Below are 15,751 nucleotides of genomic sequence, written 5' to 3' on the forward strand. Positions count from 1 at the left end.
CTGCCATCTTTACCATATATTTGCCTTTACCAGTGATTTTATTGGAGTTTTTTAAATTGAGTTCATAATAGTTTACATCTTTGTGAAATTTCAGTTGTACATTATTATTTGTCTGTCATGTTGGTGTTTGGGGGGTTTTTTAAATAATTTTCTTATTCCTATTTGTGATCTTCTCTTTTCCACTTAAATAAGTCACTTTAGCATTTCTTGTAAGGCTGGTTTCTTGGTGATAAACTCCTTTAGCTTTTGCTTGTCTGGAAAATTCTTTATCTCTCCTTCCATTCTGAATGATAACCTTGCTGGGTACACTATTCTTGGCTGTGGGATTTTCCCCTTTCAGCGCTTTAAATATATTGTGCCACTCCCTTCTAGCCTGTGAGATTTCTTCTGAGAAGTTAGCTGATAGCCTTATGGGGTTTCCTTTGTATGTGACTTGTTGCCTTTTTCTCGCAGCTTTTAGGATTCTCTATCTTTATTTCTTAACATTTTAATTTTAATGTGTCCTGGTTTGGACCTCTGTGGGTCTCCTGTTTGGTGCTGTCTGTGCTTCCTGTACCTGGATGTCTGTTTCCTCCCTTAGGTTAGGAAAGTTTTCAGCTATTATTTCTTCAAATAGATTCCCTGCCCCTTTGTCTCTCTCTTCCCCTTCTAAGACACCTATAATATGGATGTTAGTGTGCTTTACATTACCCCAAAGGTCCCTTTTATAATTAAGTGTTTACTAACCTATTCTGATACAGAGCTGCAATTTTCTGATTCTATCTCCCTATTTATCTCCTTGCTCAAGGTTTTATAAACCTTTGCTTTTCAGTTTCAGATGGGAGGGCTCCTTTCAACATTTCTTTTAAGGCATGCCTAGTGGCAATGAACTCCCTCAGCTTTTGTTATCTGTGAAAGCTTTTATTTCTCCATCATATTGAAGGATAGTTTTGCTGGATAGTATTCTTGGCTGAAAGGTTTTGTCTTTCAGTATTTTTCTTTTTTTTTTTGGCTGTGGAAGATTCACCCTGAGCTAAGATCTGTGCCAATCTTCCTCTGTTTTGTGTGTGGGTTGCTGCCACAGTATGATGGCGATGAGTATGCCAATGAGTGGTATGGCCACTCACAGTATGGCCAATGAAAGGTGTAGGTCTGTGCCTGGGAAGTGAACCCGGGCTGCTGAAGTGGAGCGTGCCAAACTTAACCACTAGGCCACAGGGTTGGCCCCTGTCTTTCAGTGTTTTGAATATATCACTCCATTCTCTCCTAGCCTGTAAGGTTTCTGGTGAGAAATCCACTGAAAGCCTGACAGGGGTTCCTTTGTAGGTTATTTTCTTCTGCCTTACTGCCCTTAATATTTTTTCTTTGTCATTGACTTTTGCCAGTTTTACTATTATATGCCTTGGAGAAGATCTTTTTGCATTGATGTAATTAGGAATTCTATTGGCTTCATGAACTTGTAAGTCCAGTTCTTTCCCCAGATTTGGGAAGTTCTCAGCTGTTATTTTTTTAAACAAGCCCTCTGTTCCTTTCTCCCTCTTTTCTTCCCCTGGAATATCTATAATCCTTATGTTACTTTTCCTAATTGAGTCAAATGTTTCTCAAAGAGTTTCTTCATTTTTTAAAAATCTTAGTTCTCTCCTCCTCCTCCACCTAAAACCTTTCTGTATTTCTAGATCACTGCCACCAGGGAGGAGGAGGGGTGTGCTCACTTAGTTCCACTGCTTGCTTGGGATCCAGTCCACCTGCCTTCAGATGTATGGTTGCAGGGGTCTCTGAGACATCCTATTGTGCCATACAGGGAGTCCTCTGCTAGTTAATGAATGTCCATTTAGTTCTATCTTAACAGAGAGAGACAAAGGGAACAACTCATTCTGCCATTATGCTGATGTCATTCTTTTTTTTTAAATAAGATACTTTTTTTTTTGGTGAGGAAGATTGGCCCTGAGCTAACATCTGTTTTCAATATTCCTCTTTTGCTTGAGGAAGATTTTCACTGAGCTAACATCCGTAGCAATCTTCCTCCATTTTGTATGTGGGTTGCTGCCACAGCATGGCTTGGGGAGCAGTTCATAGGTCTGTGCCCAGGGTCCAACACTGTGAACCCCAGGCCACCAAAGCAGAGCATGCAAACTTCGCTGCTATGCCACTGGGCCAGCCCAATAATAGCCATCCTAATGGGGGGGAAGTGGTATCTCATTGTGGTTTTGATTCACATTTCCCTAATGATAAGTAACACTGAGTATCTGGTCAGGTGTTTATTGGCCATTTGTCTATCTAAATCTTTTGCCTATTTTTTCAATCAAATTGTTTGGGTTTTTGTTGTCAAGTTGTAGGAATTCTTTATATATTCTAGATATTAATCCCTGATCAGGTATATGATTTGCAAATATTTTCTCCTATTCTGTGGGTTGCCTTTTCAATCTGTTGACAGTGTTATCTATTTTTGTTGTCATTGTTACCTGTGCTTTTGGTGTCATATCCAAGATATCATTGCCAAATCCAATGGCACGAATCTTTTACCCTATGTTTTCTTCTAAGAGTTTTATAGTTTTAGCTCTTATGTTTCGATCTTTGGTCCATTCTAAGTTAATTTTTGTATACAATGTGAGGTAAGCATCCAGCTTCATTTTTTTGTGTGTATAAATTATAAAATACTTTTATCATCTTCATTGGACAGATAAAGAAACTGAGACACAGATAAGTCAAGTAATTTCCCTAAAGTCACACAGCTAGTAAATGATGGAGCCAGGATTCAAACCCAGGCAGACTGAGCTCTTATAGTAACCAGAGCTTAATTTTTGCTGTTTTTCAATTCTAGTTATTGTACCTTTGCTTTTGTGACATATGGCTGGTCAAATCTTTGATGTTAAATGGTTTGATCAGGAATCAAGCCTTGTTACAACATGGCAATGATGGCAAAATTCAGACCGCTTCATGATTCTCTTCCTAATGGCCTGATATCCAGGAACACATAATCACCAAAGGTATACGAAAGAGATAATATCATTTGCACAGAAGCTCAGAAATTAAACCTGCAGCAAAAGGGGTTGGCTGAGAGTGGCAGTGTTTGTACAAGACTGATTAAAGCAGGCTGGGGTTGGAGAAGGCTTCCGGCGCACAGTTGCAAGTGGCTCAACACCTCTCCCCTCCCACTCCACCCCCACCTCTACTCCAGCTGCACTCACCTGGCAGCCCCAAGGCTGGCTCTAGTCACACCTGCACAGGTGCGACGACAATGGGTGATCACCCTCTGCTCTAAGGCTTGGGCCTGCCAGAGCACAGTGACTCCAGCGAGCCCAGCTGAGGGGCAGGAGCTGCCAGCTGTGTCCTGCTGAGACACAGAGAAGGACTTCTGACTGGAGGGGGCAGCTCGAGGCACGGTGGTCAGCAAGACAGTACAGACATTTCTGGGTCTTTCTATTCATTGAGCTAACATCTAATGGGTGGTTATTAACTAGTCAGTGCCTGACACATGACCGATGCTCAACAAATGGTGGGTGAACATAGGAGTTGCCAGGGTGTGGCGGGGGGCGGGGGGCATAGCCCCTACCTCACAGGGTATACAATCTGCTCAAGGAAGCAAGTTTGTGCCCCAGTGACACTTGACACAAGGAGGCCATGAGAGGAGCTAGACTATAATTTATTAATACACTGTCGGAAGGCAAAGAAGATTTTGTTTGTGTTTGCTTCTTGCTGGGAAAGTCTATTGTGGCTTCTTGGAAGAGGCAGGATTTGAGCTGAGTCTTGTTCAGATAAGTGGAGAGAGACCTTCTAGGCATAGGTGAGTGAAGGCCTGGGAGAAAGCCGAGGAAAGGCAGGGTAATTGGACAGATGTGGCTCCGAGCTGGCAATGTACATGGAGAAGCGGATGGAGTCAAATTATGGGGCTTTGCCTGCCAGTGCTGGGATTTCTGGACTTCTCTCTTCACCCCTCTGTCGGCTCCTGCACACAAAGGCTGGCCACCCTCTGTGGTAAGGTGGCAGCTGACTATCCAGGTCTTTCTTGCCTTGCTGGGGACTCTGGCACCCTGCCACCCCACATTTGCTGGGCGGGCGCACAGCCTGCACCAGCTCCTTCCATCCTCTGAAAACCCTCAGCTGCCAGCACATGCAGGGTGGACACGACAGCCAGTGAGGGGATGGGGACAGGGACAGGGGTCCCTTCGCCCCTCTGCATACAGAGGCCTGGCGGGCACTGGGAAGGCAGCCGGCCGGGCAAGTCCCTCGTTAAAGGAAGCACTCTCAGTGGAGCAAGGGTGAGAGGCCGCTCTGCACACTAATTACTCATTTCAGAAGAAACCAGAGGCTGGGCTTCACTGGCAGAGCCGAGGCAGTTCTGAGCAGTGAAACCATCACCGCCAGCCTCCCGCTGTCATTTATTTATTTCCTTGTTCCAGAAACTCCCTTCGCACTCCCTTCTGCCTCCTTTTATGTTTTAGAGTAACTTTGGGTGGTTAGAGGTCCAGGATAATGTTGGGGGAAGAATAGAGAAATATATACAAGAGGAGGGTGGGTGCAATAAAATAATTTTTAACAGGTTTTCCATCTATAGATATAATCTAACCATATTACTGAATTTTTTGATTTTAACAAAAAAAAAGAGAAGAAAAAACTTTCTGTAATCTTATGCCCAACACTGTAATCCCACTGTTGTTAGAATTTCAATGTATTTTCTTCCAGTCTTTCCACCGTGGTTATACATTTATAAAACAAACTTTTATGACACTGTACTATACATTCTTTCTTGTATCTTGTTTTTTTCCACTTACCGTATTATTCCACACATTGGAAACGAGTGAATAGATTTAACCCTGAGTGGTCTCCTTGCTAGCCCTAAGCAGACCCCGGGCTGCCCTCAGGGCTTCAGTGCATCCAATGAGATGTGAAATTTGTCAGTCAGCTTGACACGCATAATTTGAGAAACTACTCAGAGAAACCAGAAAACTAGAAAAAAAAATTAAAGAGGCTGTGGTAGGCAGAATAATGGACCCCAAAGATGTCTACATCCTAATCCTTAGAATCTATGAATATATTAGGTAAATGGCAAAGGCTGCTAATCAGATGGCCTTAAAACAGGCAGACTCTCCTGGTTTATCAGGACAGGCCCAGTGTAATCACAAGGATCCTTAAAAGTGGAAGAAGCAATCAAAAGGGAGAACCAGAGAGATGGCAGCATGAGAAGGACTCAGCCCAACGTTGCTGGCTTTGAAGATGGAAGAAGGGGTCACAAGCCAAGGAATGCACGTGGCCTCTAGAAACTGAAAAAGCAAAGGAACAGAGTCTCTCCCATAGTTTCCAGAAAGGATACAGCCCAGTCAACACCTGGATCTTAGCCCAGCGAGACCCACTTCAAGCTTCTGACCTGCAGAAGTGTGACAGCACAAACTGGTGTTGCTTAAAGCCACTAGGTGTGTGGTCCTTTATTACAGCAGCAAGGGGAAATGAACACAGAGGCCAAGAGCAGCTTCCAAACTCTAAGCAAAAATGTATCCAGATACCCCAAATTCCAGGACAAGGAACTCCCTAACTCGTCTCGGCAACTCCCCGTCCCACTGAGCAAGCTGCCCAGTAAAGCTCCAGACCAAGTTGGTGCTTCAGAATACCCACTAATATGAACCCATAAGGCGCTGTTGTCCAGATCAAACAGCGCATTGCACCATCTGCACGGGGACCTCAGCCTCTCCAAGGAGGCCCGGTCTCGCTGCATTCTGACAGAAGTCATATGAAGCAAAGATTCACAGGGAGGAAATCAAGTTCCAATTCACCAGAAAAGGCCTTGGGTCTGACAGCTCCGTATCCCAGGGCTTAACCCGGTGCTGGCCCGCAGAGGATGCTCAGCAGCTATTTACCGCATGCCCCAAGGAGGAAGCGGAGGGAGGGAAGGGGCGTAAGTCGTCTGGCTTCCGCTGCCCTCCCTACGATTCCTTCTTTCCTGACCTTTGGGAAAAGCCTCCGGATTTATGTGGGGCTGAATTTTTCAAGTTCTTTTTCATGTGAAGTACCTGCCACATGAACTGTCCAGACATCAAGGACCAGTTGATGCTGTGTGTTTCGATTCCCAGCATTCATCTAATTTACAGATTTCTAGAGAGTAGAGCCAATGGAATAACAAGCCATGCTCTCTTTTATCTATTGCTTTATTTATCAGTTATCGATCTGCCTTATTTGTCCCTCTTTCTCCAGTGACCAGCATAGTGCTTGGTGCATTGTAGGTGTTTGAGGAATGAATGAGTGAACAGATGAATGTCCTGGAGACCTCTTTCTCTCTCCCCAGCAGACGTATTTCTTCATCTTATGGGCTTTGGCTCCCAGTCCTCTGGTTAGCAGAAGAAGAGGCTCTGGTGGTCTTGAATCCTCAGCTACGACTCTGGGCTGCCCTTCTGTGGCATTTCCATCCTCTGAATACACCAGAATGGAGCAAACCACAGCTTTGCCCAGCAGAGCAAAGACCCAAACCGTAAGGCCTTCCTCTCCCCATCAAGCAAGACTTATATTTCCATCATATTTTTCTTCCTCACCTGAGAATGGTGATTAACAGGTAGGTGGGGAGACATTGACTAGAAAGTGGCATAAAGGAACTTTCTGGGCTGACGAAAATGTTCTGTATTTTGTTTTGTGTGGTGGTTACAACGTGTATACAATTGTCAGATTTATTAAACTGGACATTAAATTATGCCTCAATTTGAAAGAGAAGGATTCCAAGGTCACAATCAGTTCATCAGTCAAGAATGCCATGATCGATTGGTGATGTCTGCCACTGACAAGGGCAGGGAAGAGATGTCAACATAAGTACCACATGTTTGCTATTCTTGTGCTTAACTGGTCATCCTTAGAGAGTTTCTGCATCATTTAAGTGGTTGTAATATTAACTCATCCCCCTTAAAGGACTATAATGAGGTGAAAGTTCTTTGTATAATATAAATCTCTAGCCAAATGTAAGATGTTATTATTCACATGTTTTCCCCACAAGATCTTGCAAATTGGGACTGACTGTGGCAGGTAGGTTCCCAGAAAATTCTCCCTGGCTGACATGAAATGCAGCAGAGCCAGATATTTTCAAAAGGCCAGGCTCCCCGTGAACACGGACACAGTTTGTCTGTTCCATTATTCACATCACAAACATTGAATGCTGATGCCGCGTTGTCGAGTGGGCTTTCCCACTGCTGTGCAAGGCCACTTTTTAAGGCACTAAAATGATTTCCACAGGCTGAACTAAGTAATGTGTTCTCTTTTGAGGCTCTTTATCCTTTTCTGATGTTCTGTCTCAAGATGGGGTCTGGCATTTCTCATTTCTCCTTCTTCCAACTGCGAATCTGCAGGGCCTTTCAGAGCTTTGCCGTGTGGGCTCTCGGTTTATGTCTGTTGGCTGAGGCATCTGTTTCTGGTGCCTTACGGGAGTCTCCGGGATTACTGGTGAGGATTGAGCCTGGGAGGCCCAGGGCTCAGCAGCCATACTGTTTCCCGACTGGTGTCCCCACAGAGGGCGCAGGACAGAGCCTGGCAACCATACCTCCACTTCCGAAGCCAACCAGAGAGCCAGGCCAGCCGGCAGATCCAGCCTGGGTACTCGGCCAAGAGATACCTCCGCGGCCTCCTGCGGACATGGCCCCCTGACAGCGTGTCCAGGCTCCAGAGCGCAGGTCAGTGGGGAAACGGGAGGACGTGCTCCCCGAGCTGCCCCGCCTCGCGTCCTGGTGTGAAAGTGTGTTTTCCATCAAGGTCTAAAACGCCGAATTTCAGGAGCAATTTTGTGTTCAAGCAAAGGTGCTCAAGCTCAGTAGCCCACGGGCCTCTATAGCCCACTCTCTATCCTCCCCAACCTTTGCAGAGGAACTTCCAGCCCGAAGTCCCTCTCGCTCCTCTTAGCAGCCTCACACTCCACATCCCAAGCAGAACCTTCTTCCCACCCTTTCCTCCTCAGACTCCAGATCCTCCAGTTCAATCCCTATCTTTTACAAGAGAAGGAAAAAGAGGCCCAGAGGGGCAGAGTAAGTTGTTTGAGAGCATTCAGCCAAAAGCAGAGCTGGGAGCAGAAGCCAGACCCTCCCCACACCCCCTGCTCCCATTTCTTCCTAACGCTCTCCTTCTGAGGTGATCTCAGATCCTGCAGGAAGTGAAAATGTTAGGCCTCCTCCTCTTAAAGATGGCAGCTCTCCAGCACAATCCACTGAGGAGCGAGATGGACACCCTTATGCTGAGCAGAGACCCCAAACATACTCTGTAAAGGTTTAAAAATGAAAACAGGAGAGCCGGGCCCTGTGGCTGGGTGGTTACAGTTCTGCACGCTCCGCTTCGGTAGCCTGGGTTTGCAGTTTCAGATCCTGGGTGCAGACCTACTCCATTCACCAACTATGCCATGGAGGTGTCCCACGGACAAAAAAAATAGGGGAAGATTGGCACAGATGTTAGCTCAGGGCAAATCTTCCTCAGCAAAAAAGAAAGCAAGAAAGAAAACAGGAAATGATTGGGGCGTGGAGTTGCTAGATGTAGTATATACACACACACAGTTAAACTTGTGCTATTTGGGGCATATTTCTACTGTAAAAGTGTTCCTTGTTTATCTGAAATTTAATTTTAACTGGACATCCTGTATTTTATTTGGCAAACGTACTGGGGATGAGCGGGGTGAGCAGTGGGATTTGCCAGTGCTTACTGAGCTGTTTGCCATTTCTTCAGCACCAACAAACAGACAGGACCAGAGCAAGACTGACTTTCTTCTTGCTTTATAGGTTTACCTTGGGAAAGGAGAGAAAACAGCTCTCTTTCCAATAAGATGATGACTTGAAGGAAAATGAGAGGTGTGGGCTTGTCCAGTAATTGGTTTTACTTTCATGGCAGGCCCGCAGTTACAGGCAGTTCCATTTGCTTAACACTTGTGAGAAAGAGCTTCTTAACCAAAGATATGTTTATCATTGGGTGGAGCAGAGGGCAGAGCAGGTCACTGCCCCATAATCTAGGCCCAACATCTTCAAGGATAAGAGCCCCTCTTAACATCAAAAGATGTCTCAGACCCCTCTGTGGAAGTCATATGGCTACAATGTGTGGTTTAAGAAAAGATCCATGTGTCTGTGCATTCTTGCACCCCTTGCCATAATTCCTCACCAGAGCCCCTCTTGAGGGTGAGACCCTCAAGCTGGAGGGGCAATGGCAAGACTCTGGGATGAGATCACTGGCCCAATGACCTCTGCCACCCCCTCTCTTCACATCTCAGAGCTCACCACCTTTGTCATGCTAGTGTATTCTCTAGTCCCATCTTTCCACTCCGGTGATAAATCCTCCCCACTCTTCAGGTCCACATCTTCTACAAAGACTTCTCTGACAGCTCCAGCCAATACTGAGCTCCTCATTGTCTAACCTTATATCATCCTGACACTCGGGGCCACACAGTGGAGCACAGGAGAGTTTTCTCTCTCCAACAGACTGTTAGTGCCTTTAAGGAGGACCTGTGTCTGGTTCTTCTGTGTCTGCTCCACCACCTTGTAGAGGGGCAGGCCCATTGGTAAGCTCTCAATAAATACCTGTAGAATGACTGGATTGAGAATCATGGGGCCTACAGAAGCAAGCAGGATATGTCCAGGAGAAACCTTTGGATTCTTCTCCTGAGGCAGGAGGAAACTTTTACTCAATCCCAAAGAAGTGGCCATGTTTCTTCCACCAGGGAGACCCTTGAGAACGGTGGAGTGGAAGAAACACACACATGGCTCTCTGGGTTCCATCTGATTTTTTTTTAATTCTTTTTTTTTTAATTTTTATTGAGTTATTGATAGGTTACAATCTTGTGAAATTTCAATTGTACATTAATGTTTGTCAGTCATGTTATAGTTGCACCTCTTCACCCTTTGTGCCCACCCCCCACCCCACCTTTCCCCTGGTATCCACTAAACTGTTCTTAGTCCATAATTTTAAATTCCTCATATGAATGGAGTCATACACAGATTATCTTTCTCTCGCTGGCTTATTTCACTTAACATAATTCTCTCAAGGTCCATCCATGTTATTGCAAATGGAATGATTTTGTTCTGTTTTGCAGCTGAGTAGTATTCCATTGTATATATGTACCACATCTTCTTTATCCGTTCGTCTGTTGCTGGACACTTAGGTTGCTTCCACGTCTTGGCTATTGTAAACAGTGCTGCAATAAACATTGGGGCGCATAGGACTTTTGGGATTGCTGACTTCAAGCTCTTTGGATAAATATCTGGGTTCCATCTGATTTTTTAATCCCTCTTGTCTTCTAATTGTCATCCTTAATGGGAAATGTCCAAAGCCAAGACTAGTGCAAGTGGGGAACCGTGTAGTTATCTCCAGACCTGCAGACTGGTGATCATTATTTCTACCAATAACTCCTGACCTGCTCTTCAGGATTCCTCAAGGATTCTGTGCTGCTCCAGGACAGTGAACTTAATGTATCAAAGAATCTCAGGCCACAACAGGATCTTTCAGGGGTACCCCCAAAGTACCATCTCCTGCCTGTCTTCCCTCCATTTTGGATTCAACAAGGAAAATCTTTTGAACAAGGTATATGTTGATTTTTATGACCAGTTCTCAAATATTTGGATTTCTAACACCTTAAAATGGAGTTTCCCAAAATAGAGTCTAGGGATTCTGGGTTTCATTGGCCTCATCTGTAAAATGAGGGGATTAGTCTAGACCAGCACTGTCTAACAGTACTTTCTGCAGTGATGGAATGTTCGATGCCCGAACGTGCTGTCCGATACAGTAACCATTAGCTGCATGTTGCTACTGAGCACTTGAAATGTAGGTAGTGTGACTGTGAAACTGAGTTTTAAAATTTTAATTACTTTTAATTAATTTACATATAAATAGCTACATGGGGCTAGTGGCTACCATATCAAACGGTTCAAGTCTAGACTCCAGATTTTAGATGATTTCTTAGGCCTGTTCCACTCTAACATTCTTTAATCCTATAATTTTGTGACAATCTCACTTGAGAAAAATACAAGTTTGGGAGCCAGAAATCTGGATTGCAATGGTTGTTCTCTCTCTTACTAGATATAAGACCTTGAGCAAGTCACTTAACTTCTTTGAGCTTCTGTTTGCTCGAATGGGTGTGAGAAGACCTACCTCGTTTCCCACAGAAAATTATTGTGAGCTGTCTGTAAGCTGCTGAGGACTATGGGGCTTTTACATGTCAGTATTATTCTTGGGAACCTGAAGATTAAAAGAGCCAGAAGTTGCCTTTGCTAAGGGAGATGGGAAAAGATGACTGGGCAGTGCTAATGTACAAAGAACAGGGCCTTGCCTAGTACCACGGTTTTTGAGAAAAGAGAAGGAAAGAATAAGAACCTAACATAAGATAAAGTTAATTTTTCTGAAATGAAAAAGGAATTTCCCAGAAACAATGGTAGTGCCTAACCAAGCCCTGTCCCTGGCAGAGGATCTGGTCAGAATAAGTAGAAAATCTGGTCTATCAGAGGAGTGGAGGAGAACGTGGCAGATTCTCAGAGGCTGTGCCGTTAAACGTTCCTGCCATGCGCCTCCCTTGAGTCTTGACTCTGGCAGCAGGGAACTTCAGTCATAACCTGGTCCGGATGCAGTTCATCTGCAGGAGACATGCTAGTCAGTCATCACTCCTCTCTTTGTAAATTAATATCCTGCTCTTTACACCAGTCTCTATGCACTCTGCTAATGTCGGTCCACACCCCTGAGACCAGCTGATTCTGGGGCACTAAAGAGATCAAGGTTCTGGGCCGTCCATGTCCTGGCAGTGCTGAACTCACCCAGGTAACACTCCTGTGTTGGGACCTGCTGCCCTTCCCCAGGTGACACCCCACCTAGCAATTGCCGTATGCACTCTATCTTCAAAAATCCTACTGTCTTCAGCTAATATCCTTAGACGATGCCCTAGGATCCAAAAATACTGGACAGTAGACCACAGTACTTCCACTTTTTGGGTGGGTCAACACTGCACACTTAAGGAGTAAAGTGACCTCCCTAATTGATGCCACACACCAAGGAGCTGTCTCAATCAGGCAGAAAACAGAGAGGCAATGTAGACTGGTGATTAACCATGTGGCCATTAGCACCGGATTCCATCCGTGTGACCTCATGAGGCCATGGGCCTCAGTTTCCTCATTTATAAAATGGAGATGACCACACCCACCTTTACTTCCCAGGGTCAGATGTGGGAGTTACATGGGCTAATGTACACAGTAAGTGCTCCATAAATGTCAGTTATAGACCTCCCCAGTTTGTGTTTGTTAAGTATGATTACTAACTAATTGCAATGCCCTCTTGCCCGTGATCACAGGGACCAAAAATCAATTCGTAAAGAAGTGAAAACAGCTCAGAGGCTGTCACTTGAACCCAGACTGATGGTTTTATTGGTTTTAACTTGATCTCCCTTTGGCCTCCCTCTCCTTGCCAGACGCTTTATTTGCGAAAGTAGTGAAAGTACTGGCTGAAAATCCCGGATGCCCCAGCAATGTGACATTTGCCAAGTCACTTATGCTCCCTGCATCCTCAGTTTGCTCATCTGTAGAATGGGTGAAATGGTGTCTGCCTTCCACCCTCCCTGGGTTGTTGTGGAAAATCGCAGGAGAAGGCAGAGGCAGAAAGCTCTCTGGGAGCTCAGAATTGCCACCCAGTGCACATGACTTGGGTGATGGGGACCCATGTTTGAAGTGCAGAGACCAAGCTTTGTGGCCTCCTTTCAACAACTGAAACTTCCAAGGCCTTGCCTGCAAATCTATTTCTATTGAGCACTTAAAAATGAGCCCGATGGTGTTCACTGAGAAGAATCTTGGTTTCCCTCGCACAGGTTGAGTCATATACACAATATTCCCCGGGATTTAGCCAAGGGGGAGAATGTCTCTCTGTATCCCCCTACCCACTTGGCCGGTTCCACTTCCTCTACGCTCACAAATGATTCGGTTCCAGATGAATCCGACTAGGAAGGATGGACCCAAAGTCTGGCTTGACCCCAAAGAATCATCTAGAATACACAAAAAGGTCTTTAGGGCCACACCCTGTATGGAGTTGAGTTCCTCTTGGGGACAGGTCTTACGTGGCCCAAGACCTCCTCAGATTGAGGGGTTCCCAGGACTCCCCAGGCTTCCCTGGGCCACTAAGACCTGAGCAGCCCCCTTCCACCCCGAGCCCGAGTGAGCCTCTGTTCCGCCAACACTCGGCCTCGGCTCAGACCCGGAGTGCCCTTCAGGAGCCACGGGCAGAGGCAGGAGAGCCCGAGGGAGGGAGTAGCCCACACGTGGGCATTTGGCTCTCGACCCACGACACCAAGGATGGGAATGATGTAGGGAATGATGAGGGCTGGGGAGTATAGAGGGAAGGTAGGCTGGCCGGGAGCCTGCAGAAGCCCTGTGCTCCAACACATGCAGGGCCCCTGAAGGCTTCCAGGGCCCCCGATGAAAGACAAACCCACATTGTTCCACGGAACTGCACGCTGGGCGTGGAGGTGTTGCTAAAGCGGCTCCAAACCAGGGAGGTTTGCCAGGCTGTTTCAGCAGTAAATCTCCCTCAAGTGAGCGAGGAGAATAGCTGCAGGACCCTTTCAACCATCAATGAAAGATTTACGAGCTATGCCCGAGTCATCGGTTGACTCAGATCCTTCCCAAGGGCTGCACAGGCAGGGTGCGTGCAGAGGGCTAAGCAGTAGTCCCACCGCTGTGCATTCGGCAGAGCTTTGTCCCCAAGAAAACAACCAGCAGGCAGCCCAGGAAGTCAGGCGCTTCAGACCAAGCGTCTCAGTGACAGCAGAGCAAGGCGGCAGCTCACCCGCCACGATCATACTGCTGTCACCCTCTAGCCCCTCAGTTTACAAAGGGCTGTCCCACTCACTCTCTTATTCGAGCTCCAGACAGCTCTGCAAGGAAGAGAGGGCAAGAAGCCAGTATCCCCATTTTACAGATGAGGAAACTGAATCCAAGAGATGAAAAGTCAGCCCTGAGCAGCCTGACTCCAAGCGCAGCTCTGTCCCTGCTCTGGCTGCCGCTCTCGCGGAGAGCTAGCAGAAAGACAGGAACAGGGAAGGAGGAGGAAGGAGGGCCTTGCCCAGCACTTGCTCAGAAAAGCAAGAAGGGAGGCAGCTTGGAAGCAGCTAAGAGGACCCTGCCCTTCTCTGGGGTTCCCAGGCTGACCCGCTGTTCACCATTGCAGGTCAACAGGGCCTGGATGAAGGGGAAGCTGGGGCTGGACTCGTGGACCAAGGCTCTGTACCCGAGAACCACAGCAGCCAGGGGACTCACTTGCCGCCACTCAGGAAGCAGCCCTGGCGGGAAGAGGCAGTGCTGGCCGAGGTACCGTTTCTAACGGGCTCCCCGGGCGTCGTTCTTCTTGACTTCATGCGGGAAGCTTCCTCCCTGCACCATCTCTCAGGGTTCTCCGGAGAAGAGAAGAGTACTTTGAGTTTCTTGACCACTGTCTCCCAAAGTGTCACCCGTGGGAGCCTAGCATTGCCAGATGCTCCACCATAAAAGGGTTTCATAGCCAAATACGTTTGGGAAATGCCGCGTACCACGCTCTCCTCCGGAGGGTCACAGTGCACTGTTTTGAGAAGTTCTGTCACTAAAGTAGGCACTTTAACTTTGACTCATGGTTTTCCAAACTTATTTAACCACACAGCCTCCCGACACTCTTCACTGCGTCGTGGCAGCTGTAGTCCTCTCTAGAAAAAAAGAGCTCTCGGCCTCAGAGTTGGAGAAGCCTCGGTTTGAGGCCTCCATCTTACTGGTTGTGGCGAGCCCATCCGGGAGACCTAACTAAGTGTGAGCCTGGACGCTCTCTTCTGTAAAATGGAGCTGTTATCATATGTATCTTACAAGGCTCCGGTGAGGATTAAATGAGCTAAAATGTAAAAATGCTTTCTAAACTCTAAGGCCTCTGTGTGTGTGTGTGTACAAGATGAGAGTGGCTCAGAGCAGCAGAGACAACACAGGCTCCTGTCTTGAATAAACTCATTTGACTCACAGGAAGGTGCTGTGCCCATGAGAACTGAGAAGGCAGAGAAGAGAAGTGCCACACCACGGAGGGGAGAGGGGAGAGACGGCCCGTGACGGAGAAGGACAGTGACACTAGCGCTTCATTTTCATTTTTAATTTTTCTTGCAAGAAGGCAGTATATGTCAGGCATGGTTAAATGTCATCCTTTCTCTCATCAACAATAACATGCTTTATTGTAATGAACAGCATTAGAGATCTTGCTATTATAGGCATGTTTTTCTTCCCAGGCTGCAAAGGAAATTTAATCCTTAGAACCACAAATCTAGCCACAGGTCTGATTTAAAGGAACCTGCTCGTCCCCTCACAAAAGCCTGCTCACAGGAGTGTGTCTCTGTCGTTCTCTAGGACATGGCCGGAGAGAATCAGCACTGTGCACAGGCTTTGAAGGAAAACCACGATGAAAACTGGCAGCTGACCTCCAGGAGGGCCTGTGGGCACGCCCACATTGCCCATTCTTGGCTCCTGAGTGACAAACCCCACATTACGTTCTGCGGAGGCACCTTCCGCAACAGGAAGGCAGACCTCAGCGGTAAGAAGCCAGACGTCTTGCTTGTTGATCTGGGTAAGCCTAGTCAAGCAGAGCTCACTGGAGAACACGGAGGCACTCAGAGTGTCACCTCCTCGTGCCACTTAGACTAGCAGCCAAAGTCCAGTCGGAGGTGGGAATGAGACTCCCCATTGCCTAGCACTCCACCGGCACATCCTGCAATCAGACTGCCTGGGTCAGCTTACCCCCACTTGCCAGCTCTGATCTTGAGCAAGTTCTTTCATCTCACCGAGGCTCAGTTTCC

The 15,751-nt window shown here is 46.7% G+C and overlaps 1 protein-coding gene across 3 annotated transcripts in view; it reads left to right on the forward strand.

Annotated features, from left to right (window-relative positions):
- KIAA2012 (KIAA2012 ortholog) overlaps positions 1-15,751 on the forward strand; it is a 105,566-nt gene that overhangs the window by 15,978 nt on the left and 73,837 nt on the right. For 2 of the 3 annotated variants that reach the window (XM_044768431.2, XM_070508409.1), the window contains exons 3-6: positions 7,463-7,622; positions 10,345-10,500; positions 14,119-14,258; positions 15,306-15,489. In XM_044768431.2, coding sequence (XP_044624366.2) covers positions 7,463-7,622; positions 10,345-10,500; positions 14,119-14,258; positions 15,306-15,489 — 640 coding nt within the window. The remainder of the gene's footprint in view (positions 1-7,462; positions 7,623-10,344; positions 10,501-14,118; positions 14,259-15,305; positions 15,490-15,751) is intronic. The other variant, XM_070508410.1, reaches the window with a different exon arrangement.

The sequence above is a fragment of the Equus asinus genome, chromosome 4 (assembly GCF_041296235.1).
Source record: "Equus asinus isolate D_3611 breed Donkey chromosome 4, EquAss-T2T_v2, whole genome shotgun sequence".
NCBI lineage: Eukaryota > Metazoa > Chordata > Mammalia > Perissodactyla > Equidae > Equus > Equus asinus.